Source organism: Leucoraja erinacea, chromosome 2 (genome assembly GCF_028641065.1).
Source record: "Leucoraja erinacea ecotype New England chromosome 2, Leri_hhj_1, whole genome shotgun sequence".
Classification (NCBI taxonomy): Eukaryota; Metazoa; Chordata; class Chondrichthyes; order Rajiformes; family Rajidae; genus Leucoraja; species Leucoraja erinaceus.
The window spans coordinates 119,602,678-119,630,326 of NC_073378.1; the positions used below are offsets into that span (position 1 = coordinate 119,602,678).

A 27,649-nucleotide genomic window follows, 5' to 3' on the forward strand; every position below is an offset into this window, starting at 1 on the left:
CTCTCTGTCGCCGTCATAGGGGACAGACTATCAACTGGTGTCTACTACAAGGCCACCAACTCCCAGGGTTATCTGGACTACACCTCCTCCCAACCTGCCTGTTGCATAGATGCTTCAATGTGTCTATCTCTGCTGCATCTGCTCCCAAGATGAGGCTTTCTGTTCTAGGACATCCAAGAAGCCTTCGTGAATAAATCTGGTTCCTTCTGCTGTCTTGGAGAGCGCTGTACCTCTTCTGAGTATTTTATTGTTCTCGCTTCCCCACCCCCAAGATAGAATAGAGATCCCCTGGTCCTTTCACCTCACCAGTCTCCACATCCAACACATCATTCTCCGACATTTCCACCACCTCCAACGTGATCCCACCACCAGTCACATCTTCACCAACCCCACCCTTTTCAGCTATCTGAAGGGACCGCGCTCTCCATGACTCCCGGATTCTACTGCATCTATTCCTCCCCTTCCATCTACATTCTTTCCTGGATTTCACAACTTGCAACTCTTTAATCTTTATCTCACACCTTTTGTCATCGTCTCTGGCCTTTGTCCAGCCATCTGCCTATCAATAACCCCCTTCACCTGTATCCACCCATCACTTGCCAGGCTTTATCCTGACCCCCCCCCCCCCCCCCCCCCCCCCCCCCCCCCCACAACACACAACACATATCCATGATCTCCAGTGATGCTTCCTGACCCGCTGCGTTACTCAAGCACTTTGTCTCTTTTTGTAAAGCAGCATCTGCAGTTCTCTTCAGGGATTAACATTACCTGAACCTGCATTTCTTCTTTAATTGCACTGTGACCTGCACCATAATAATTCCCTACATTTCACCCACTTCTGATTCTGATCATAACCTGGTTTGCTGAAGTCATCCCACCCAATCACATTTCTATACATTTGCCAATTTATAGCCCTGTCCCACGGTGCAAGTTCATTCCAAGAGCTCTCCCGAGTTTGCCCTGATTCGAATTCGGAGATTTACAGTAATGGCCACTAGTCGGTACTCGGGGCTCTCGTGGACATTTTTCAACATGTTGAAAAATCTTCCCGAGTACCTGCCGTTAGCGTTTCGAGTTGCTAAGTGACGTCCCCGAGCTCCGATGTACCCGCTACGTTCATTCTCCGTGCTTACCATGAGTCCGATTTGTTTTAAACTCGGGAGAGCTCTTGAATGAACTCGCACCGTGGGACAGGGCTTTTAGTTTCTGTTGCAAAATTTCATTTAATCTGCTCTTTCCCCACTTGACCAAATTCTTTATTAAGTAACTCAACCAAGTCTCTAGTGGCTAATTGCGTTGCCTAATAACCCTCTGGATATCAGGAAGGATTTATGTGCATGTGCAAATTCAGGAAATGCGCGCTATATAAGTTACAGTGTGGGGAAAAAAAGGAAAAATTAACATTTTCATGGCACGGAAACTAATTGCCAGACTGAGAAAGACCTACCATTCAGTGATACTCTTGTGAGAACGAATCACAGATGTTTCAATGTCAATGGGATGATATCTCATTCCTCGCAATTCCATTGCTTCATCCAAAGCACCCACAACATACAACGCATCGTGGCGTTCTAACAAAACACAAAACATGGACTACATTAAACCCATGTTGAAACTTAATTATGGCAGCTTTGTTTTGTACACAGAGAATTAAATCTCTACAGTTGCTCAAAATAAAGCTAGAGCAAGAATAAAGAACAGTGAAATACATTTTAAATGCATTTCCTTCACACAGAAGGTGTTACAGTTCCACCACCTATTTTCCGGCAACTGGTGGCCACGCCGTACTTTAATCCGGACAGTATTTGGGGAGCACACTTGAATTACCCCCTGGAAGTCCCCCCGAAAACGTGGCAGCTAAGCTGGGTGAGGCGGCCAATCTCCACCTCATCGGGACTTCCACGCCGATCGGCGGGTCAAATTTGCCCCCGGCGGCGGGCGCTGTGGAACTCTGGCCCGGCCAAAGCTGGCAGATCTGTTCTAGCCGTGGCCAACATTGCAGGCTGGTATCTCTGCCCCTCGGTGGCCTGGGCGGACTGTCCCAGGACCGTTGGACCGCTGTGACCTCTGTTGGTCTGGAAAAATGGATAATCTGGCAACCAATAAACTGCCAGAGGAATCGGTTGAGGCAGGTACTATAACAATGTTTAAATGTCATCTGAACAGATACTGTTCAGATACAGATACAGAAAAAGGTCCAGCAGAGACTGCACTTCCTGAGGGTGCTCAGGAAGAACAACATCACTCAGAGACTGCTGCTGTCCTTTTATCGGTGCTCCATTGAGAGCATACTAACATACTGTGTATGCGTGTGGTACACCAGCTGCACAGCGGCTCAGAGGAAAGCGCTCCAGAGGGCCATTGACAACGCCCAGAGGATTGTCGGCTGCCCTCTCCTTACCTTGGAGGACTTACACAGTTCCCGCTGCACCAAAAAAACCCAGAATATCATAAAGGACATTTCCCACCCCGGACACTCCCTGTTTGAACTGTTGCCGTCAGGCAGACGGTACAGATCTACAAGGACAAGGACGAACAGACTAAAAAACAGTTTTTACCCCACTGCTATAAAAGCACTAAATGTAGCCGCCAAGGAACGCAGGGGCGATACAGACTAAGGGACTGTGGTAACTGTGAAATCGACAGAAGGATGGAGGGTTGGGTGTGTATGCGTGCTTTGTTCGTGATATTTATTTAGTTGTTTATCTTTATTATTTTACCGTGTATGTATCGTTAGCTTTTAGAAATGTTTGAATGCTGCACTGACTGGCTGACATTTTAAATTTCGTTGTACATGGTCCATGTTACAATGACAATAAAGAAACTATTCTATTCTATACATGGATAGGAAAAATTTGGAAGGATGAGGGTCAAATGGGACTCGCATGGATAGACACTTGGTCGGCATGGGTTGAGTCGGACTGAAGAGCCTGTTTCCAGAATCTCCCCTTGAATCACTAGTCATAAATGCAACTGAACCAGCCACAGACAAATGTGGCTACATGATTGAATGCAGTCCTGATTGTTACACAAGAGGATGGGTGTGGTTAGGCTAGAGAGAGTGCAGAGGAGATTCACCAGGATGTTGCCTGGGTTGAAGGACTCTAGTTAGGGGGGGGGGGAGATTGGAAGGTGTTACTGATGAGAGATTGGATAGGCTGGGCTATTCCCCAGAGTGAATGAATCTGATGATTGGACCTGGCAGAGGCGCAGAAAATTAAATGAGGCACAGATAGGATATATAAGGAAAAAGTATGGAGTTTTAAAGCAAATTTGAGGGGGATGGTTTATTTATACACACAGAGTGGTCATTATCTGGATCTCTGGTGAAGTCAGCTGCAATGACTATTTAAGATACATTTATGACAATTGCTTGAATACTTAAGACAGCTGTAGTGCAGGTAGATGGGCACAATGGTTAGCATAGACAAGATGGGCCAAAGGGCCCTTGCTGTGCTATATGACTATAAGATAACAAACAAAAAATGCAGAATTTCTCTTAAAATCAGGTTGTTCTTCCTCGCCCTTACCTCCACTGGCGTCAGTAAGATCCGTCCGTCTAAGAAATCCTAAGTAACCAGTTCGAGCCCATACTGTTTGTGTATCTCCAAAGCTTAGGCGGGAGTTAAAATGATCTGATTGAAGTGATTCATCTCCATAAACGGTGAAATATCCACTCGCATTATGAGCACTGTGAACCCAAATCTGTTCATTGGGGAGAAACAGATGTGAATCATTGTCTTTGTCTCAGTCCAGCAACATGTTGCGTTAGCAATCTGTGGCAAAATCTCCCCATAATGCATTCAATATCATAAATAACACGCATACTAATACTTTAAAAAAAATACAGAATGTGGAAAGAACCATCGTGGAGAAATTAAAATAAATAAAAGGATGAAAAATAAGAAAGCACATTGGAGAAAAATAGAGATTGTTAAAAAGGAAACTAGCTCGGTCTTCAAATAAAATTGTGCAACAAACTCCACCACAAGGAAAATAATATTTTGTGCTGTTCTGGTCTCCCCATCACAGGGAGGATGTGGGGACTTTGGAGAAGGACCAGGAGAGGTTAACTAGGATGCTGCTTGGATTAGAGGGTATTAGCTGTAAAAGGTTGAACAGACTTGGATTGTTTTCTCTGGAGTATCGAAGGCTGAGGGGGGCAACCTGACAAGTATACACAATTATGAAAGGTTTAGATAGGGTAAACAGTCGGAATCTTTTTCCAAGGGTCAAATACGAGAGAGCATAGTCTAAAGGCCAGAGAGGGAGAGTTTAAAGGAGATGTCCGGGGCATGTATTTTACATGATAAATGGTGGGTGCCTGCTCCATGTTACCAGGTGGTGGGTGAAGCAGATACAATTGTGACATTTAAGAATCTTTTAGATAGGCACCAGAATATGGAGGGATATTGATCAGAGGAGATTAGTTTAACTTGGCATCATGTGCGCCACAGGCATTGTGGGCTGAAGGGCCTGTATGAAGTACTATACACTGTTCTATGTACTTTGTTATTATATGTTTGAGGTCTATGCCTTGACACAATCACACCATGTCCATTTGTCCACTGACATTAACCCCCAAACTGAAACAGAAATCCCTATTTACAGAAATGGCCCCACTACTTTCAGCAGAGAGGGAGCTCTACTCTTTGCTAAGAACCAACAAAGATCCAAGAAATAGCAGTTAATCCGACTGAAGGAAGACCAGAAATTAGTGCAAGTATAAAGGGAGTACTTCATTTAGAGACTGAATTAATTTTATTAACACTGCCTTGGGTTCAGGTGTGGGGGCTTCTAGTTCAAATCCTTCTCCAGATACTTCATCTGAAGCTGACACTACAACGGGACAAGGTGGGAAAATGCACTCATTTGAATGAGATGGTAGGCAGGCCCTCACTGCACACACTTTTGGGTTAAAAAACATCCACAGCCCTCTCCACAAGCACAGCATGATCGCAGGACAATCTCCTGGACAATACAGAAACTTGAAAGCGTGCACCACCGGACTCAGGACACAGTTTCTTCCCCTCTGTTATCATGCATCTGAAGAGTCCTGCCATAATCTAGGGTACTGTCCGATTCATTTCCGTACGCCATTGTGGACATTGGACTTTGTCTACATGCACTACAATGCTGAGAGCTATATTCTGCATTCCGTATCTTCCTCTTTGCTCTATCTATTGGACTTGAGTTTGACTGGATTGTATTTATGTGATTATCCAATCTGTTTGGATAGCATGCAAAACAAAGCTTTTCACTGTACCTCAGTACATGTTACAATAATAAACCTAAGCCAAAACAGCAAAAACAGAACATTTTGCTTACATTATAATGAGTGCTCACTTGCTGGGCACAAATCTATTGCCACTTTACAACAGGGATCTATCGGTGTAAACTCCATGGTGATTCACGAAATGGGGAGAAGGCAGGAGCGGGGTACTGATTGGGGATGATCAGCCATGATCACATTGAATGGCGGTGCTGGTTCGAAGGGCCGAATGGCCTACTCCTGCACCTGTTGTCTATTGTAAGGTGCTTTGGAAGTGAAGCTTTCCTTTCATTATTCCAAAGTAATTAAAATAAGCGGAATACTTTTGAGGACCGCAAGCAGAAGTGAAATTAGAAAATCGAACTCAATCTTGAGAATTCAAAAGGCCAGTAAGTGAGGGAACCGATGGAACCGAAAAGTGAAATTAATTGAGCTCGATACAAAAAAAGACTACAGCTAGCATTACAACGTTAAATAAAATGTGCTGCTGAGATGAACAAACTCTAATGAACAAGTGAGCTATTCTTGCTGCTGATATTAGCCTGACCTGAAACCCTGATTGCCAAGAGCAGAGAAAAACATGATGTCACACACATGAAATCCACCAAAACACAGCTAATCCCTCACAGCTGCTGACCCTGCTTTCTCAGAAGTTTGCTGAATGTTAACTCATTCAGAGCGGGTGCATGAGGTGATGGCAAACAGCCCAATAATTAAATCATAATATACATTTATCGTATCACAAAGAAAAAACTGTAGGAAGGACAGTGCCAAAGACCCAGGGTTTGATCCTGACTACGTGGGTCAGGGTGCTGTCTGTTCGGAGTTTGTACATTCTCCCCGGGTGTTTCGTTCCTCCCACAATCCAAAGCCATACAGGTTTGTAGGTTAATTAGCTTTTGTCAAATTGTAAATTATCCCTAGTGTGTGTAGGGTAGTGTTAGTGTGCGGGGATCCTTGGGCAGCGCACACTCGGTGGGCCGAAGGGCCCATTTCCGCACTATATCTCTAAACTAAACTAAAGGAACTGCAGATGCTGGTTTACACTGAATATAGACACAAAATGCTGGAGAGACTTAGCAGGTCAGACAGCATCTCTGGGGAACAGGAATTGGTGACGTTTCAGGTTCGAAACCTTTCTTCAGACTTAGAATTCACAATGAAAAAACTGTTCAATTGAAATAAAATGATGGACAGTTCACCTCGCCAAGGTGAGAATCCCCCAGCGGTCCTTTTGTTTCAGGGTTGGCAATGATTATTCTCACTCCAGGTAGTATCTGTAAGACAGTTTACAAACACAAGACCAGTCAGCACAACACACGATCTTTCTGTCTGAAAGCACATATTCACAGTGGGCAACATTGTACATGTCACATGCTTGATAATGAGCACAGCTTCCTGAGCCAAACCTGCACAACTAACCATTACCACCACGCTAAAACACACTTTTCAAAACCTGACAGCCGGTGATAATTAATGATTGCAACCATAAAGGTCCAGTGCAGGTCTCTCAACCTCGTGATCTCAAATGAAAATAATACAAATATCAATTCTCGAGAATCTATTCATTACTGCAATCACAACCCATGCCTTGCCTCCCTCAATTCCTGACAATCTACTGTGGACTTTTTTCATTACTTTATATCCTTCTCCTGGTGACAGATGATACTCTATAAACAGAGGAATTGGCTGATCGTTTAGTTCAGGGGAAAAATGCACAACTTGATTGTACAGAAAATCTCCTCACCGCCACAAATAATTTATTTTACAATGGGGAAGAATTGTAATTGGTATTGAAGATTAAGTACTGATATAGCCTGGAGACAAGATGTCATTGGTTGTACTCACACCAATGTTTTAGCTTCAAGGGAAATAGCATATTCTGACCTTTTTATTTATACTCGGGTATATTGAGTTCTCCTTGAGAACTCCAACATCTCTCAGTTCCTCTACATCTCACCTTTTGTGTTTTGTTCATTGTCCTTTGTTTGTAGAAACATAGAAAATAGGTGCAGGAGTAGGTCATTCAGCCCTTTGAGCCAGCACCACCATTCAACATGATCATGGCTGATCACACAAAATCAGTACCCACTTCCTGCTTTTTCCCCATATCCTTTGATTCCGTTAGTCCTAAGAGCTAAATCTCTCTTGAAAACATCCAGTGAATTGGCATCCACTGCCTTCTGTGGCAGGGAATGCCACAGATTCATAACTCTGGGTGAAAAGGTTTTATCTCATCTCAGTCCTAAATGGCCTACCATTTCTCGACTGGGAACCCTGGTACTGGACTCCCCCAACATCGGGAACATTTTTCTTGCATCTAGCCTGTCCAATCTTTTTGAATTTTATATGTTTCCATAAGATTCCCTCTCATCCTTCTAAATTCCAGTGAATACAAGCCCAGTCGAACCATTCTTTCATCATATGTCAGTCCTGCCATCCCGAGAATTAACCTGGTGAATTCCCTCAATGGTAACCCGCTGCACTCCCTCAATGGTAATAATGTCCTTCCTCAAATTAGGAGACCAAAACTGCACACAATGCTCCAGGTGCAGTCTCACCAGGGCCCTGTAGGAGCTCCTTGCTCCTAAACTCAAATCCTCTCGCAATAGAAATGATTTTCCACTGCACTTCATCCAAGGGCCTTTCTTCCTCAGGCACACACATTGCCACCAGGGCTGAACCTTCCCTGACCTGCTTTTGCCTTCCACTTCATGGCATCGGCCTTTTTCTTTTGTTTTGGCCATTTTTATTTGGTTATAAGCATCACTATGGTCTGCAGTGGGATAATTTGAAAATAATCAAATAGATGACCAGTTTCCCTTCACCAATAGTGTGGTATATAATCATACACAACACTGTACACAATTTTGTCCACAAGATGTATATTTTGCTGTTCAATGATTTTGTTTATTGAAGATCTTTTTTGAGCAACATCAGGCAGTTCTGAAACATGAACTTGGAAGGTTGAGATATTGTAGTTCAATGTCTAGCAGCTCAAGTTTCAAAATGAGTTAGCATTTGTTAGAATCTTGGCCCCGAGTGTCCATCCTTACCATATACCGTATTCAAATTGGATCCAAAATGTAGCAGGGCCTTTTCTCCTTTACTCAGAGCCAGGAGTGCTTTGGCCCACCCTTGGATAACTTCTCTAACTCCTACTTTAAAGTCAAAGGCTTTGTTGCCTTTTTCTTCTTTGAACCAGAAGCAACATTTGAGTCAAACACAGTCAATTCTGAATCAGAAAAAAATATAGGGAAGATTTACGAGGATGTTGTCAGGACTTGAGGGCCTGAATATAGGGAGAGGCTGTGTAGGGTAGGACTTCAGTCCTTGGAGTGCAGGAAGCTGAGGAGTGATGTTATAGTGACCCTGGGATATGGAGGTAGTCGGGTTTGGAGAGGGATGCCAGTTCAAGGGCAACGGAGCAAGATCCTGCAGCAGCCTGGAGCTCACCTGGATTGGGAGCCACTACAGTACATCGAAAGCATGAACCGGACTTTGGACTTTTTGGAAATGGTGCCAGAATATGGTGACTCGTGCATGTGTGATCTATGCAAAAAGAATGTCTCTGTGCAGTGCACACATGACAATAAAGCACCATAGAACCATCGCAACTACAAGGCCCAAGTCAGGAGATCGATAGTATGCTCTCCGTCTCTCTGGACAAGTGTAACTCCAACAACCCTTAAGAAGCTCCAGGTCAAAATGTAGTGCTTTATTAAGCAGAGTAAAGATAACATTAGTCAGTGCCAACTATCAGACAGGTAATCACCTCCAGCCTGTTCATCATTCTCATCTGTTCAACAATCGAGAGCAGTTGGGGACATTTGTATAATTACTAAAAGGCTGTACATAAAGCACAGATTTTATAGGCAAGGGAAGAGAGTGTAATTCCTGTCCTGTCTCCCAGTGGGCATCAACCAATATGTTGTCTCTGCCACTGCGTACAATGGCTGCACTGCTGCATCCTCCACAAGACTTACCAAGGTAACTCCAATGGCCACACCTCTGCCACCAAGAAGGACAAAAGTTTGAGACGCAGAGGAAAGCCACCACTTGCCGGTTCCCCTCCGAGTCGCACCCCTAGCTGACTTGGAAATATATCATCAGTCCTTCGCTGACCTTGAAAGTCCTTACTTAAATGCATCAAGACTTGGGATGCAGTGATTTAAGAAAGTTGCCCACCAGTTGTGAGTGGCACAGTGACACAGCAGAGGAGTAGCTATCTTGCAACACCCGTGGCCCAGGATCGATCCTGACTACGGGTGCTGTTTGCACGATCTCCCTGTGACCACGTGGGTTTTCTCCGGGTGCTCCGGTTTCCTCCCGCACTCCAAAGACGTGCTGGCTTGTAGGTTAATTGCCTTCAGTAATTGTAAAATATCCTCGTGTGTAGGATAGTGCTAGTGTACGGGGTGATCGCTGGTTACTGCACACTTGGTGGGCTGAAGGACCAGTTTCTGCACTGTATCTCAAAAACTAAACTAAAACCACTACCACCTGCTATGGATGGTGATAAATGTGACCTCAGCAAAGGATGGCCTGTTCCCAGTAAAATAGTACATTTTAAAAAGCTGTCCAGATCATTTGCCTGAGTCACCAGCCGGGAGTCATGATATCGGGCTCCAGAAATGGCTATCATTGCCTTCTCTGCCCCTTTGTGATGAACACCACCTATGTCAATTTGATTGTGGATGGTGAGCACTTCAATAGAGGACAGCACTGCTCTCAGTGGAGAAATTCCAATGAAGGAAGCTCATCATTGACGTGAATAAATAACCAGCATGTTTTCATGAAACATCGAGGGAAGAAGCTGCCAAAATACACTACTTTCCTCTTTAGCTGACCCAGAACAGGCAATGCCAACTTCACGAGTCTCCCATGACGTCAATTTTTGCTGCTTTTCATTGAGGTCCTCATGGACAAGAACGAACTTCACGAACTAAACTCAGTTATTAAATCTCTAGAACAGAATTGGCCGCTGCTGCAAATGAGATAGTAATGTTTATCTGAAGTTAATGCAGAATTAGTCGCCATCGTTTTAGGTTTTCTTTCTTTTCAATTTAACCCTTTCAGCGTACACACACTCCAACTTGCCTTCCTCAACATTTAGAATCTGGAAATTACAGCATACACACAATTTAATATTTTCTTCTTTTTAAATCCTTTGCAAAAGTAGAATCAGTTACTCACTTTTCCGGACTCCATGAGAGGCAGACTGTGAGGAGATCCTCTTTCCACTAAACGGACCCTGTAAACAACAAAGGGCATGTCTTGTGGGCATTGCTAATAGCTTGTCTAGGTTGTACAAGAGACTAAATTCCCACAAATTATCCAAAAGTAGTTTTGAAATGTTTTTCTCAATATATGCTTATATAAATCTGCTGTTTAATATTAAGAGCAACGAAAGCAACTAACAGAAGGAAAATGCAGTAATGGCAGCTTAGAAACATATCATCAGTCACCAGTCACTTTGTGCAGCAGGGTGGCGCAGCTGGTAGAACTGCTGCCTTACAGTGCCAGAGACCTGGTTCGATCCTGACATCTGGTGCTGTCTGTGTGGAGTTTGCATGTGGAGTTCTCCCTGTGACCACGTGTGTTTCCTCCGGGTACACAACATTCATCCCACATCCCAAAGCCGTGCGGGTTTTTAGGCTAATTGTAAATTGCCCTTTATGTGTCAACGTCGGATAACATAGAACTAATGTGAATGGGTGATCGATGGTTGGCGTGGATTGGGTGGGCTGAATGTCCTGGTTCCATGCTATATCTTTAAACCAAACATAAACCAAGCTGTGCTCAACCCTGGAGTCTCCCTTTAAGACCTTCGGTTTATTCTTATAATATTTTTTATTATAAGATTAACTGACAATTTCCAACAATTTTAGAATCAATAACTCTTTACACAACCTGCCAATAATAATCTATAACCTGACAATTTCCAGATCCCATATTCTGATAATAATGGAAGCTTCATTTATCAACTATGAGGAGTAATTTGTAAGTCCTCACCAGTTACCATTTGATTTCCCATTATTTTTAATGCCACTGCAGATGTTTGCACTCAATTACAATTCACATTTGTGCTATACATGCCTAAAATTTAAATACGGTTCCCTTTGGATCTGAAATTATAATTTTCGAAGCATGTTTTTTTTGTTGCTTGTTAAATGTACTATACAATTGTAGGTCCTCAAATAAGCATTAGGCTAATCAATAGACATACCATTTCCACAGATACTCTGTGCAGGAATATACATCAATGACAGTGCTTTGTCTTTCAGTGATCTATGCAATGTAACAGCAGAAATCATTTAAAACCTTGCCTCCCAGACTATAGTTAATTGATTTGTTCCTCGAGGACTGACTTTGCAACAACTTGTCTGTCTGGGCTTTTTTGATGATATTGATCTCTAAAGTAACAAACTATAGTTTGGTTAAAGTTTATCAAAAACAGTACTATAATTAATTCCCTTTTGCCTTTCGAAAAGTGAGTCCTACGACACCCACCCCACCTACAGAACAATATTAAAACAGGCTGCTTCTCTCCAAATCTGTCCACCTTTAGGTGCCGGTTCACTGCATAACATGCACATAACCATTCTCGAACATTTTCTAATAGTCCAAGTAAAATCCACTTATCAAGTTCTGACAAGGGGCTTGAAAACTGAAACACAAACTCTGCCTGACCCAATGAGAGTTCCTACTATTTTGTGTATTTATTTCACATTTCTCGCACGTAGAGTTTTTATTGAATTTCCCCTTATCTACTCTTCTGGTTACTTTAAAAAAAAAACAGAGATTTGTGAAACATTACGCCTCTTTCATAGATATGAGCTGACCTTGCACAATCCTCTTATTATTTTCCACATGCCCTGTTACTGTTCCTTAATAATAATTTTGAACCTATTCCCTGCTATTTCGTTCAGACCGAAAGGTCTGAATGACAATAAAGGATCTATCTATCTATCTATCTATCTATCTATCTATCTATCTATCTATCTATCTATCTATCTATCTATCTATCTATCTATCTATCTATCTATCTATCTATCTATCTATCTATCTATCTATCTATCTATCTATCTATCTATCTATCTATCTATCTATCTATCTATCTATCTATCTATCTATCTATCTATCTATCTATCTATCTATCTATCTATCTATCTATCTATCTATCTATCTATCTATCTATCCTATCTATCTATCTATCTATCTATCTATCTATCTACAGGAAGGTCACATTAAAAAAGGCATATCCAATGTGCTTTATCTAGAGAATACAAAACCAACTAGTGGTTCCTATCAAATCCCCCCCCCCCCCCCCCCCCCTCAAATAGTCTGAAGAAGAGTCCTGAAACATCACCCACCAAGTTCTCCAGAGATGCTGCCGGACTGGCTGAGTTACTCCAACACTTTGTGTCTTCATTGTGTAAATCAGCATCTGCAGTTAAAATGTAGATACGAGGAACTGCAGATGCTGGTTCCATGAAAGGACACAAAGTGCTGGAGTAACTCAACGGATCAGGCAGCCTCTCTGGAGAACATGGATAGGGATCCTGGAGAAGGAAGCCTCCAGCACTTTGTGTTCTTTTTGTGTAAACCAGCAGCTGCAGTTCCTCGTTTATACAGTCAACTCGTGGCACCATTTTGAAAAGCAGCACCGGAGCTGTCCGTGTTTAAAGGGCTAATGTTCTTCCTCAAATGCATCATTGAAAGATATTATCCGATCATTATTCTCACAGTTATGGGAGTTTGCCTATTCCAATTGGTAGCTGCCTTTCCAACATTATAACAAGCTAATGTTTCAAAGACACATCACTGCTTTGAAAAATTCCAACCATATGAATGCCTCGCATTTTCACTATGGTCCATGAGTGGGTTGATTCACTATACACATTGCTCGAGTCCCTTGTTAAGTCACTTCACCCTCTGCCCGGTTCCATTCTTCATTCACTGCACCCACTACCAAGTCCCTCTGATTCACAGACCAGGTCGTTCATAGCTCACTGCACCCATGCACAGAGACTGCAGAAATGCTTTTATAAATTAAGCAGTAAAAGATGCGAGTAAACCAAAAAATAAATAAATTGTTGGGAAAGTTAACTGGAAAGCCAGTTGAATATGCCATGCAAAATGGCACACCAGGGTGGCACAGTGGTGCAGCAGTAGAGTTGCTGCCTCACAGCCACTGGCGGACTGGCCAGGGTGTCAGCTTGCCCGATGGCAAGTGGGCCCCTGATGAAGTGGGCCCCCTTTGTCTCCTGGCAACCAATATTTTTAGACGCAGTCCGCCACTGCTGACAGTGCCAGAGACCCAGATCATTCCTGAATCCGGGTGCTGTCGGTAAGGAGTTTGTACGTTCTCCCTGTGACCGCGGACATTTTTCCCAGTTGCTCTGGTGTCCTCCCACATTCCAAAGACTTGCAGGTTTGCAGGATGCAAAAGTGGGAGTGTACAGGGTGATCGATGTTCGGCACGGACTCGGTGCGATGAAGAGCGTGTTACTATGCAGTTTCTCTAAACTAAACTGAAACTGATTGACCAATAATGTGGAAAGAAAGTTGTTTATGAAAGATGGGCTAGTGTGAAAGGACAAGGAGAAATTATATAAATAAAAACCTGGGAATGAACAACTTTTTTTCCCGACCTTTACCCTAATCACTCCTTGCAGACTGCTGTTTCAATGGCTGGTCTAAGGTTGAACAGCAGGCTTGTTCTGTACTAACTCTGAATACCTTTACTTTGTGTTTTCTCCTTCCCTCTACTGTGACATGCTTTATTATAAATGAGTGCAGCCATTGTTGATGGCAAATTAATGAATTAGCAGGGCGTTAGGTAGATGTGACGTTGGTGGCAATATACATCAACCAGTAGGTGTACTAAATGTCTAAATGCCTCTCTGGGAATGGAGTTATGCTTAATCTGAACACTCCCCCCTTTGGACCAATGATGTTTATTGAGATTAAAAAATGTCATGTCTAATGCTGATTCTAGTGATATCAAGCACATTATAAAAAGTGCCGACTTGGAAAGGTAATATAAAACGTTTGGCTGCTTGGTTACTGCAGGCTATTAAATGTCAGTCGGTCATAAGGTTTGCAGATAAAAATTGATACACATGAAGGATAATTTCTGTCAACCACTGGCAAGTTGACAGGAACTGCGGTTCACAAAGAGATTTGTTTTATTTTTGGCTCGAACAGTTTCAAATACTTTACATTTCCATTTCCTGGAATCCTCATTTGTGTTATAGCAAATGTGGACTACCGACCGCTGAGAGAACTAGCAATTAAAAAACACAAAGTGCTGGAGGAATTCAGTGGGTCAGGCAGCATCCGTGGAGAGAATGGACAGGTGACGTATCGGGTTGGGGCCCTTTAGACTGATGCTAGTTGGCGGGGGGAGAAAGCTAAAAAAGTGAGGTAGGTGAGGGACAAAGCCTGGCAAGTGATGTGAATACAGATAAGCTGGGCGATTGGAAGATGGGTGGAGCAAGAAACAAAGGAGACAAAAGGGTAGCAGTGGAGAGAAGAGGAGTGAAAGGTAAAGTACGAGGGAGGGATAGAGGTGGAAGGGGACAGGGGGTAGGGGAGGGAGAGGGGGGATAAAAGGGAAATGGTGGAAAACAATTCGCTGCAGTGCCAAGAGAAATAGCACAAGGTATTGAAACCGCCATCACAACAGCATTTTAAGTGCCTGTAGCTGAAGACTGAATATGAAAAATTAATACCTCAAATCTTACCAAGTCATTGCTACCAACTAGTAATGAGAATATACATGCAAGAAGAGAGGATGATGTTGGTATTTGCACAATGGTCACCAGGTAAATATATGGTACATGCTCTCCAAAGTGAGTGTAATCTTTCCCAAGATATGGAGCCCAAACCTGCTTGGAATCGTCTGGATGAGGTCTTTGATTTGCCTGCTCAACCCCTTTGTAATCCTCGATATATAAGGACCAGCATTCATTTGACATTACCTATTTCATGTCTAGAATATGTCAATGATTTATATAAGCTTACAACCCAATGGTATAAACATTGATTTATCCAATTGTAGGTAACTTCTAAACGCGGGTCTCTGGCGCAGTTAAGGGCCCTGTCCCACTTTCACGACCTAATTCACAACCTTTTTTACTCGTGGACATTTTTCATCAGGCTAGAAAAACGGCCCAACCTACTTGATGCCACGAGTACCTACGACTAGCATCATGGCCTGCTACGACCTCCTACGACCTTGTGACGACCATACTGCGAGTATGAGTCAAGGGCAAGGTCGTGAATTAGGTTGTGAAAGTGGGTCAGGCCCTTAAGGCAGTAGCTCTACCATTCTGTCACCGTGCCACTCTAATAGTGTCTCATTACTGCAGGGAAATTACTCATAAACAGGTTTTTTCTCAAGACTTTCTTATCCCAAGACAGCTTTTTCTCAGCTTGTCAATTTCCAAAGTAATTTTTCAGTGGTTCTCCAGTTCCTGATCAAAATCACATTATAACTAACTCAGTCCACATGATATAAATAGTGTTCTCAAAATGCAACCCCTCACATTTATCGGAATGAAACTCCATTCACCATTCCACTAACTCACTTGCCCAGCTTATCAATATCCCCATGTAATTCTTGATAACCATCTTCGCTATCTATGATACCACCTACTTTTAGTGTCAAAATACCTCACCTCCGGAAACTATTTATTAATAAGCCAAAATGCAAGAAAAACTTCAAATGCTGGGAATTTGAAATTAAAACGGAAAGTTCAGTTCCGACTAAGGGTCATGGAGCTGAATATTAACATTGTGTGGCGGCTCCTAAGGGTCGTGCCATTATACTGCCGAACCCCTCGGCACAGGAGTGGCGCAGTCCGGAGGCGGTCCTTATCTTTCTGCCAATGCCCCACCCCATCTAATTCAGGGCAGCACAGTGGTCAGCTGTAGAGTTGCTGCCTCACAGCGCCAGAGACCCGGGTTCGATGCTGTCTGTGTGGAGTTTGCACATTTTCCCTGTGACCACCTGCACTTCCCCCGGCGCTCCAGTTTCCTCCCGTGTCCCAAAGACGGGCGGGTTTGTAGGTCTCTGTAAATTACCCCTAATGTGGAGGGAGGGGATAACACAGAACTAGTGTGAACGGGTGATCAATGGTCAGCATGGACTCGGTGGGCCAAAGGGCCTGTTTCCATGCTGTAACTGCAAACTAAACTAATGAGTATTTCCAGCATTTTCATCCTTTATCCAGACTAAGGGAGTAAATAAATTGTTTTCGAAGTTAATACATTATTGAATTTCACACTGATTCCTCTGCTGTACATATTGAAGACCTCAATTTTAACCAAATTTCAAATGATTGCTTTAGCTCATTTCACCTGTCCTCTCCTAATAGTTTACTTGTCATTGAATCAATATAATAAATGACAGTATCAATGCTAATCTAATCGGTGGACCATATTCTGTACTGTAAGCTATTTCAAACAAACAGTGCTGTTTTTATTAATCTCCCAAATCAATAATGAAATACAAGAACAAAGATGTTGAATTCCAAGCATTGGTTGTGGTTTCTAATGACAGGAGCAGCCAACCGTCCCATAATGAATAATATTTTCTGGCAGACCTTTCCTGTCAAAAATGCTTATTACAAATAGGCATCACTAGTGACAGCTTCTTAAGGTGACCCTTTGCAAATAAACAGTGTTGTCAATTCTGGCACAATTGGCTATCCGGCCAAAAATAGTGTTCTAAAGGATATTTTTCTGATTTGTGGTTTGTGGGTTCAAATGATTACTCATACTGTTTGTGTAATGAACTGCAAAACCATCCATGAACCAGTGGCAGCCAAGCAGTTATACACTCATGTGATAGGAGCAGAATGAGGCCATTCGGCCCATCAAGTCTATTCCACCATTCAATCATGGCTAATCTATCTATTTTTCCCTGCTAACCCCATTCTCCTGCCTTCTCCCCTGAATCCTTGACCCCCGTACTAATCAATAATCCATCTATCTCTGCCTTCAATATATCCTCTGACTAGGCCTCCACAGTCTTCTGTGGCCACAAATTCCACAGATTCACCACCCTCTGACTAAAGAAATTCCTCCTCCTCTCCTTCCTAAAGGAACATTCTTTGATTCTGAGGCTATGTGTGTGATGAAACCCTCCTTAATGTATCGAAGAGTGGTAACCTGATAAAGTTTTATAAGTAACACTCTAAAAGCATTTTATGAACAGTATGTAATCCATAACTTGTGACTAATCAGATCTGTAATACAGGTAGTTCTGCTGTTAATCCTGGCTAAATTGGACCAGTCAGGACTTCAAAATGGGGTTAAGTTTCAGAGTTTGCTGGGAGATTTGGTCAAATTAGGATTGCTCTCTACAGAGCTGGGACAGGCTGAGAGAGGTGCCAGGGAGTCTGGAACTTAGATACAATTCACAAGCAAAGAATGGGAAGCCTTGCAATCAGGTACTAAATGCATGAAATGGATTGGGTGGCTGCAAACCAGACCAGGGCTTTGTAAATAGCTTGTAAATCATTTTGCAGAGTCTGCCTCTGCCTAATGTTTATGGATGGGGTGCTAAGCCTTGTCTGAGAGTTCTGTTAATCAGGGTAAATGTTTCCAAGTTGACTTCATCTCGAAGTCCGTCGTGAATACAATGTATTGAATTGTTGTATTATTGGGTTTGGGGAATGCCTGTTATGTATGGGGTTAATCGATATTTGTAATTGGGTGATTAAGAGACCACCCCTGTGTGGTTCAGCTCTCCAGTACGCAGGGAATATAAAAGTCCGTGGTCACGAGGCTCAGGGTCGATCTTCTAGAGGAACGCTCGAGACTGTGAACCCTTCTGGAGTGCCTCTGTCCGTGCGAGGCCTAGAGGGCTTGAACAGATAGACACAGGATCGAACCCGCGGTGGGGATAGGTACAGTGTGTGATCTGTGACTCGCTTTTGGTAAAATAAAGTTTAATTGATTTGTGCTTGATTCAGTGTTTTTCTGAAACTAAACTGGGGTGGGAAGCTTAGAAACGAGCAATTATCACTGCTATGTGTCCTCCTATAATTTAAATTGGATATGTGATCGATGAATTATGGAACACAATTTACATTACACGGGTCTAAGTGGTTGCAACCAAAATCCTGATTTTCATCGGGAATGAGAAAACTACTTAAGATTACTTTAGAAATGGACTAGCAGAAAAAAAGCTGGATTATAAAAAGACAAAAACAACAGTTTTATAGTGGAAAAATAAACTGTTTCCATGTAACCTTTCAGACAACTTTGTCTCTTTAACTTCACCTCAGTTGCCCTTGGATTTGACAGGCGATTGCTTCTATTGACACTTTCAGTCTTAGAGTTGTATAGTGCGGAAACAGGCCTTTCGGCCCAATATGCCCAAGCCGACCAACCTGCCCTATCTAAACTAGTTCCACCTGTGTGTATTTGGCCCATATCCTTCTAAACCTATCCCGTCCATGCACCTGTCCAAAAATATTTTAAACATTGTGATAGTACAGGTGCACAACCTTTTATCCGGTGTTCCGGTTACCGAAAACCTCCGAAAACCGGCCATTTTTTCCAGAATGTCATCGGCACACCAAAGCTCGCGTTTGGCGCCAAACTTGACCCGAAACGACCCACGGTCAACCCAGGTCTGTACTACTGTAGTGGCTGCCTCCTCCCCGGAGACCGGGGAGACACTTAAACATCTGTAAATCATTGCTTAAATGTTAGTCAGTTAGTTTGGAGGGCTTTTATGTGGGGGGGTAAACTTTAATTTTAGTCCCCTATCTGGTCGGAGAGACGGGGAGCGGTCAATGCCTTACCGGGTCGCCGTGCAGTAAGCTCCGCAGCGCTGTGGCCGCTCAACATACAGCTGGGGCTGCGGGCGGCGCCGATTGTAGCTCCGACCCCGGCAACTCTACCCCTGGCTGCGAGGCGCTCCAAATCCACCGCCGCCCGCGGCCGGACGCCCCCCCACCCCAGCTCCGCAAATGTTGGGAGTCGGCGGCGTCGCAGCGCTGGGATACCAGCGGGGAGCGGGCAATGCCTTACCGGGTCGCTGTGCGGTAAGCTCCAGGGCGCGGAGGCCGCCTTCTCCCAACATTCGCGGAGCTGGGGCCGCGGGCGGAGCTGGATTTGGAGCGCCTCGCAGCCAGGGGTCGAGTTGCCGGGGTCGGAGCTACAACCGGCGCCGCCCGCGGCCGGACGGAGCCCCCAGCTCCGCGATGTTGGGAGTCGCCGACCAGGTAGGGGACTAAGAATTAAAGTTTCCCCCTAAAGTTTCTCCCACCCCACCACCACATAAAATCCCTCCAAACTAACTGACTAACATTTATGCAATGATTTACAATGATTCCCCGGTCTCCGGGGAGGAGGCAGTCGCTCCAGACTTTTCAAGCCGCCCGCGCTACCTACCTAATCTACGCTAAAAATCTTCCATTCGGAAATCCGAAAATGTCCGAAATCCGACAAGTGTCTGGTCCCAAGGCTTTCGGATAAAAGGTTGTGCACCTGTACCTGCCTCAGTACCTCCTCTGGCAGCTTGTTCCAAAAAGAAATGCCCCTCGGGTTTCTATTTTCTATTTAATCTTTCCCCACTCACCTTAAATGAATATGTTCTGGTTCTAGATTCCCCTTATTTGGGTAAAATACTGCATATATCCTCTCTGTATTGAATAAACTGACTGGGTGCCCACAGTTCTTCTGTTTGCAGAACTCCACCGACTGAAGCATTTTATTTCTCATTTCAGTCCTGAGGAACCAACACTTTTTTTTGAGATTGTAACCCAATTATTTAGAACCCGGGCTTGTGGAAACATCGACTCCACATTTACCCTGGCAAATCTCATTAGGTTTCAATGAGTTCCCCTCTCATACTGAGAAAGTTTAAAGATTTAAAAGTTACAAAATGGATTCAGCTGTAGATTTAGGAGCAATAAAATGGATGCTTAACCTTTCTCCTACTACAGTAGTGAGAGTTCTGCACAATAACATAAATGTTTTGCCTTTCTTCTATAACCCAAGCGAGATTTCAGCACAATGACACAATATTCTTGTTCTATGATATAAACAATCAGAAAAATGTTCAAACAACTTTTCTTTCCCTCTACTCTACAGATTGCAATGTACAAACAATAGATCAACAAGGTCAAAAAACAAGAGTGCTTGAATCTGTAAAACGTAGCTCCTTCAGCAATAACCATATGTGGGCTAACCTTTCCTCTATCAGAAGAACCTGTCAATCCTAACAGGCAAGAGGCTGTACAATGCTCTGTAATATAAAGAATTGTTGAATTGCTGATTATTGGGGTATACATATATCTGATTGAACATTACCTCTGTGTGTGGGGATACTCTATAGTCTGTATTTTACATACTGTGAGAGTTGACTGCCACGCCCACCTGGGTGAAATAAAGATTTTACTGCTGTGTTACTAACTTTTGTGTTGTTATCTGTTTGAAGTAAAAACAAATCTTTATAATACATTCAGACTCAAGAGTACAGTTCTATCGTTTAATAGGACATCAACCTTTCCCAAGGATCAATTTTGTGAACTTTTGCAGCACTCCTTCTATCACAAACATATCTTTCCTTAGGTAGGGAGCCGAGACCCAGATACAATATTACAGGTATCTCTCGTAATTGGGGTAAGATGACCACTCAGTTTCCCACGTCACGACAATGAAGGGCAAGCTTCTGTTTAGTTTCCCAACTGCTTGCTGAACCTGCAAGTTAACTTTTAACCAGCATCTGCAGTTCCTTCTTGAAAACTTTTAATGATCGTTTATCAAGGGCACTCAGATCCTTTGAATATTAAAATTAAGTTTTCTGCAGTTTCTACCAATGTGAATGCTCATAATATTCCATCTGCCACGTTTTTGCCTGTCCACAGAGATCTCACTAGATCCCTGTGAAGCTTCGCTGCATCCTCTTCACAGCCGTCATGTGCACCCAGCTTTGTATCGTCAGCAAACTTGAAGATATTACGCATGGTTCCCTTATTCAAATCATTGATAAAGATCATGAACATGATCAAAGATCAATCATGACCAATTGTTACAGTACATGAACACAAAAACAAATCATATTTATTTCTATAGGGAGGTTTCACGCCAGTCGGGTCACGACCCATGACCCGTACTGTTGCTACGTTACGCCAAGTGGAGTACACGCGATGAACTGCAGGTAGGCACTTACCATTGTTTCCAGCGTAGCGGGCCCGTTAAAACCCGCCAAAATTGTCAATTTATGCGCTGTAAATAATTATGGAAATCGGGATAAGCGTGAGAGACATTTAGCCTACTTCAGAATTCCAAAAGTGAGGAGAAATGATGGTAGATAGAAACGAGAGCAGAAGGGACAACAACAGCCAGAGTGCTTGGCGAACATTGGCCGTTTGCTCATTGCATTTCATCAACTAAGGCATTTTTGTGTTTTTTCTTGATTCCTATGGCATCTAAAAAGTTTCAGAAGTGATAAAACTGGCTGTAACTTTTTTTAATCGCCCATGGTTCTCAAGTGGGTTTTTACATACAAAATGAAAACGCATCTGAAGAAAAATTTACAGCCAGATTTATCACTTCTGAGACTTTTTAGAAACCAAAGGAATCAAGAAAAACCACAAATAATGCCTTACTGTTGGTGAAATGCAGTGACCAAACGCGATAATTCCCAATATTTTCAATTCCGATATGTTCGCTAAGCACTTTAGCTGCTGTTACCCCTTCAGCTCTCGTTTCTCTTTACCTTAATTTCGCTTCACTTTTGGAATTCTAAAGTTGGGTACATGTCTCTCACACCAACCCCGACTTCCACTATTTTTTTCAGCGCAAAAATTCAACATTTTGGAGGTTTTTAACAGGTAGGAAAGAACGCGTTTCTTGCATTAATAACATATACGGATGTCCTCCAGATGGATTGAGTGGCTCCGTGCGTTAAGTCCTATGACCCAGTGACCTTACATGCAACCCCCCTATTCCATTTTCTGTTCTTTAAGCAATCCATACTCCAAATTATTCCCCATTTTTACATGGTTATTTTTCCCCCTCATTATCTCAGACATGGCCTGACTCTTAGTCTGAAGAAGGGTTTCGACCCGAAATGTCATCTATTCCTTCAATCCAGAGATGCTGCCTGTCCCGCTGAGTTACTCCAGCATTTTGTGTCTATCTTCCATGTAAACCAGCATCTGTATTTCCTTCCTGCACTCCTTAACAAAGGCATTCTTAGTCTAAATACAGTACATCTACTGGTTTACTCTATCTAAATCTGAAAAAAGCTAACATTGCAATCTCCCTTTCATAAATTCATATTGATTCTTGCCAAATCCTATTGCAATTTTCAAGTGCCATGCTACCTTATAATAATGGTTGCATTTTTCCTGCCTGCATTGTTCAACTAAATGATCGAGTGCGCCCTCGTAATTTTGATGGAGGTGCCAGACCACCAGCTTCAGGAAAATCGGCTTTGGAAACTCTACCCCACTAAAGTTCCCTTCAGCACAATTCCATTTCACCTCTTGCACACTTCAATAAAGAAAAGCACAAATACACAGAGCATTGTGACAGAGCCGGCAATATCATAGCATCCGTTACCCAGCCGGAGACGCAAGCGACTACCCATTCGCCAATGTTTTACAGAAAAAAATGTCATATCTTTAAATTCCCATGCAAGTATGTAGGCGGACATAGATGATAAAATGTCCACCTTAAATTAATTTACTTTGCAGTGTTACACTGTGCTGGTTATGTCATTTTGGAATTGACGTAACACTCAGCTGCCTTAACATGTCTGTACAACTTTCTCCTGGCAGCTGGATATGAGCATACATACTGTAGGCCTGTCCAATGCTATTGCGTACCTGTGGGAAAAAGTTAATGCCCCATGAAAATATGTGGTTACGATTGCTTCAATTACCTGTCGTGCCTCAGTGCTCTCATATCCACATAAACAGTTGTAGGATCAGGTCCCGATGTACCCTGTAATCAACAGCATGAAACAGTTAGGAAAAGAGGACTGTAAAAGAGCAGAGTATTTCTTCACAATGAAGCCAGCTTAGATTAAACCTTCAATGCAACAGTTTTATCAATAAATATTGTTTTTACTTATTCATTAATGCAAGTGTAGAAAAGGCACAATTTCCATAATTTTGTTTTACAGGTTGAAATATAGATTTGATGTTTTTAAACTATCCTCAATTAACATACTAATTGCCAATTCATGCATAGTTAATGTGAATGCAACGGTTTTAATTTCTCAATTGCCCACAAAACCTGCAAACACAAACTATGCAAACAATGCCAAGATTACACTCTGACAAAAGCAATTAACTAAATTCATGCAGGAAAATGACGTAATAAATATCAAGACAAATGTATGGCACTACTTGGCGCAAGCAGTAACCTGCACGATGGCCAATTCAGAGAACATGCTCAATGTGCAACGGCAGCAATGAAAAGCACTCTGTGCAAGCTCAATTATTAACTGCATCAAAACAGTGTAAGGATGTGGTAAAGGATAAACTTCCCATACTGCTTAAGCCAACTTAATGTCTTTATTAGAGCAAGAATAAGTTACATCACAACAGGATCTTTGGAAATCCATTTGCTAAAAGTAAATGCATTTTGTGTGCCATTTCAAAACTGTTCTAAAGCCACTCGTAATCAAATGCAAGATAATAAACTGTTTATTGTACAATGTAACAACGCACGACATCTTATAAAACATTTGGTCCAAGCCAGATGTCATGGACATCTGGTTCATTCATGAAATGAAAAAACAAAGTTGCCAATATGGTCAAATATTAACTGAGCAGAATAGTCATATTGATACGGGGGTTACACAAAAAAGCTGGAGAAACTCAGCGGGTGCAGCAGCATCTATGGAGCGAAGGAAATAGGCAACGTTTCGGGCCGAAACCCTTCTTCAGACTGATCGGGGACGGGGGTGGGCGGGGACAAGAAAGGGAAAAGGAGGAGGAGGTTACAATGTGGAAACAGGCCCTTTCAGCCAACATGCCCCAGCTACACTTGTCCCACCTGCCCAGAATTGGTCCATATCCCTCCAAACCCATCCTATCCATGTACCTGTCTAACTGTTTGTTAAATGTTGGGATAGTCCCAGTCTCAACTACCTCCTCTGGCAGCTTGTTCCATATGCCCACCACTCCTTTTTGTGTGGAAAAGGTTACCCCTCAGATCCCTATTAAATCTTTTCCCCTTTCACCTTAAACCTATGTCCTCTGATCCTCGATTCAGCTACTCTGGGCAAGAGACTCTGTGCATCTACCCGATCTATTCCTCTCATGATTTTATACACCTTAATAAGATCATCCCTCATCCTCCAACGAATAACGTCCATGCCTGCTCAACCTCTCCCTATAGCTCAGACCCTCTCGACGTGGCAACATCTTCTCTGTACCCTCTCCAGCTTGACAACATTGGCAGATACATGATTGATTACATGATGGATACAGATACAAAACTTGACTAATGTCACTTTACCTGTGAGAATGAGGGAACATATGAGAACATACAACTGTCCACATGTGAGAGCTTGAACAAAATTCAAAAACACTTGTCTGGGGGAACTCCATCCACAAGTAATTTTATGACTGTTAATAACATTCTCTGCTTTTGTTTAGGAAACAAAAAATCCAATAAATGGAAGCAAATTTTAATATAGTAGCATTTGCTCATTACTTTATTGGGAACAACTTCATGTTCATAGGTCTAGGAGCAGATATAGGCCATTCAGCAATTGAGACTACTCCACCATTGAAACATGGCTGATCTATCTTTCCCTCTCAACCCAATTCTCCTGCCTTCTCCCCATAACCCTTACCAATTATGTATCTGTTATTCTCCACCTTAAAAATACTCAAAGATAGCCTCCACAGCCATCGGCGGCAATGAATTGCACAGATTCACCGCCCTCTAACTAAAGAAACTTCTCATCATCTCCTTTCTAATGGTACATCCTTTTATTCTGAGGTTATGCCCTCTGGTACTGCACTCTCCCACCAGTAGAAATATTCTCTCCACATCCACTCTATCCAGGCCTTTCACTATTCGGTAAGTTTTAATAAGGCACCCCTTCATCCTTCTAAACTCCAGGGAGTACAGGCTGAGCACCGTTAAACTTAATAAAGGCCACAATGAAATCTGAAACTAACATTCACAGATGGATTGGATGGAGTTTAATGCCCAGTTGTGTTGCGGTAGCAGGTTTAATTGCCAAGAGCTTTGCTTGATTTCTTATTCACTTCCCCATGGTATCCGTGGGGCTATGATTCAGCTCCTCAGCCTTTCCTATCTCCAATGACCCTTCTGACACGAGGTGACAGCACCTTGGCGAGTAAAGGGCCTGTCCCACTTTCACGACCTAATTCACGACCTCTGCCGAGTTTGCCCTTGACGCATACTCGCAGTATGGTCGTCATGAGGTCGTAGGTGGGTCGTGATGTTAGTCGTAGGTACTCGTGGCATCAAGTAGGTCACAGTATTTTTCTAGCCTGATGAAAAATGTCCACGAGTAGAAAGGCCGTGAATTAGGTTGTGAAGGCCCTTAACTTGGACATCCAAATCATTTTGTTTCATCTTCACAGCATCAGCTTGATCGGATAGAGTAAGGATGTTCCTATTTTACCTAAGATAGACACAAAATGAGTCTGAAACATCACCTATTCCTTCTCTCCAGAGATGCTGCCTGTCCCACTGAGTTACTCCAACATTTTGCGTCCAATCTGCGATGTAAACCAGCATCTGCAGTTCCTTCCTACACATTTCCTATTATACCCGGCTGTGCAGTGAGACTCAAAATGATGAGAACATGTAATAAGGGACAGGGTTGTGGTTAAACCGCTCGTGAAAGAGTCTGGAGAGCAAGATATTAAATCTGCAGTTATTAGAAAACTAGCTTCAATAATGGGAACCACAAACCTACCAGATCGTCTTGAAACCCCATCTAGTTACTGATATTCTCATGAAAGGAAATCAGCCAGTTTTGGGAAGTCTGCCCTGCATAGAAACATAGAAAATAGGTGCAGGAGTAGGCCATTTGGCCCTTCGAGCCTGCACCGCCATTCGATATGATCATGGCTGATCAACCAACTCAGTATCCCATACCTGCCTTCTCTCCATACCCCCTGATCCCTTTAGCCACATCTAACTCCCTCTTAAATATAGCCAATGAACTGGCCTCAACTACCTTCTGTGGCAGAGAATTCCACAGATTCACCACTCTGTGTGTAAAAAATTATTTTCTCTTCTCGGTCCTAAAAGATTTCCCTCTTATCCTTAAACTGTGACCCCTAGTTCTGAACTTCCCCAACATCGGGAATAATCTTCCTGCATCTAGCCTGTCCAACCCCTTAAGAATTTTGTAAGTTTCTATAAGATCCCCCATCAATCTTCTAAATTCTAGCGTGTACAAGCCGAGTCTATCCAGTCTTTCTTCATATGAAAGTCCTGACATCCCAGGAATCAGTCTGGTGAACCTCCCTGTACTCCCTCTATGGCAAGAATGTCTTTCCTCGGATTAGGAGACCAAAACTGTATGCAATACTCCATGTGTGGTCTCACCAAGACCCTGTACAACTGCAGTAGAACCACCCTGCTCTTATACTCAAGTCCTTTTGCTATGAATGCTAACATACCATTTGCTTTCTTCACTGCCTGCTGCACCTGCATGCCTACTTCATGGGACTCTAGAACCACTCATAGTTTCAGAGACATGATAGGCTTGCTATAATCCTCAGGTCCAGACAACAAAACTTACAAGAGAGTTCAATATTTAAATAGCATTAAAGTCGCAAACATGCTGTTATCACCTTCCCAGCATCTTATTTGCTCTTAAATTAAAAACTAAAAGTCACATTCATATCCCAGGTTTAAAATATATACTGATCAGCTTTTAGAAGATGCGACCAAAAAGGTTGATGACGGCAGAGCTATGAACGTATGTATACATGTGGATTTCAGCAAGGCTTTTGACAAGGCTCTGCATGGTAGGCTGCTCTGGAAGGTTAGATGGCATGGGATCCAAGGAGAGCTACATAGAGATAGGGCAGCACAGTGATTCAGCGGTAGAGTTGCTGCCTTACAGTGCCAGAGACCTAGGTTTGATTCTGACGATGGTTGCTTATCTGTATGGAGCTTGTGCATTCTCCCCATGACCTGCATTGGTTTTCTCTAGGATATCCGGTTTCCTCCCTCACATAAAAAGGTTCAGGTTTTATAGGCTAAATAGCTTGGTATAATTGTAAATGACCCCCAGTGTGTGTAGGATAATGTTAGCATGTGGGGGTCGCTGGTCAGCGCAGGTTCGGTGGGTCTAAGGGCTTATTTCTGCACTGATTCTCTAAACAAAATTGA

General features: G+C 42.9%; 1 protein-coding gene across 5 annotated transcripts in view; it reads right to left on the bottom strand.

Annotated features, from left to right (window-relative positions):
• The window catches only part of LOC129714836 (disco-interacting protein 2 homolog C), a 540,592-nt gene that overhangs the window by 6,899 nt on the left and 506,044 nt on the right, over positions 1 to 27,649 (bottom strand). For all 5 annotated transcript variants that reach the window (XM_055664689.1, XM_055664698.1, XM_055664678.1 and 2 more), the window contains 5 exons: positions 23,193 to 23,254; positions 10,469 to 10,526; positions 6,475 to 6,549; positions 3,531 to 3,705; positions 1,448 to 1,571 (listed from right to left, as the gene is read on the bottom strand). In XM_055664689.1, coding sequence (XP_055520664.1) covers positions 1,448 to 1,571; positions 3,531 to 3,705; positions 6,475 to 6,549; positions 10,469 to 10,526; positions 23,193 to 23,254 — 494 coding nt within the window. The remainder of the gene's footprint in view (positions 1 to 1,447; positions 1,572 to 3,530; positions 3,706 to 6,474; positions 6,550 to 10,468; positions 10,527 to 23,192; positions 23,255 to 27,649) is intronic.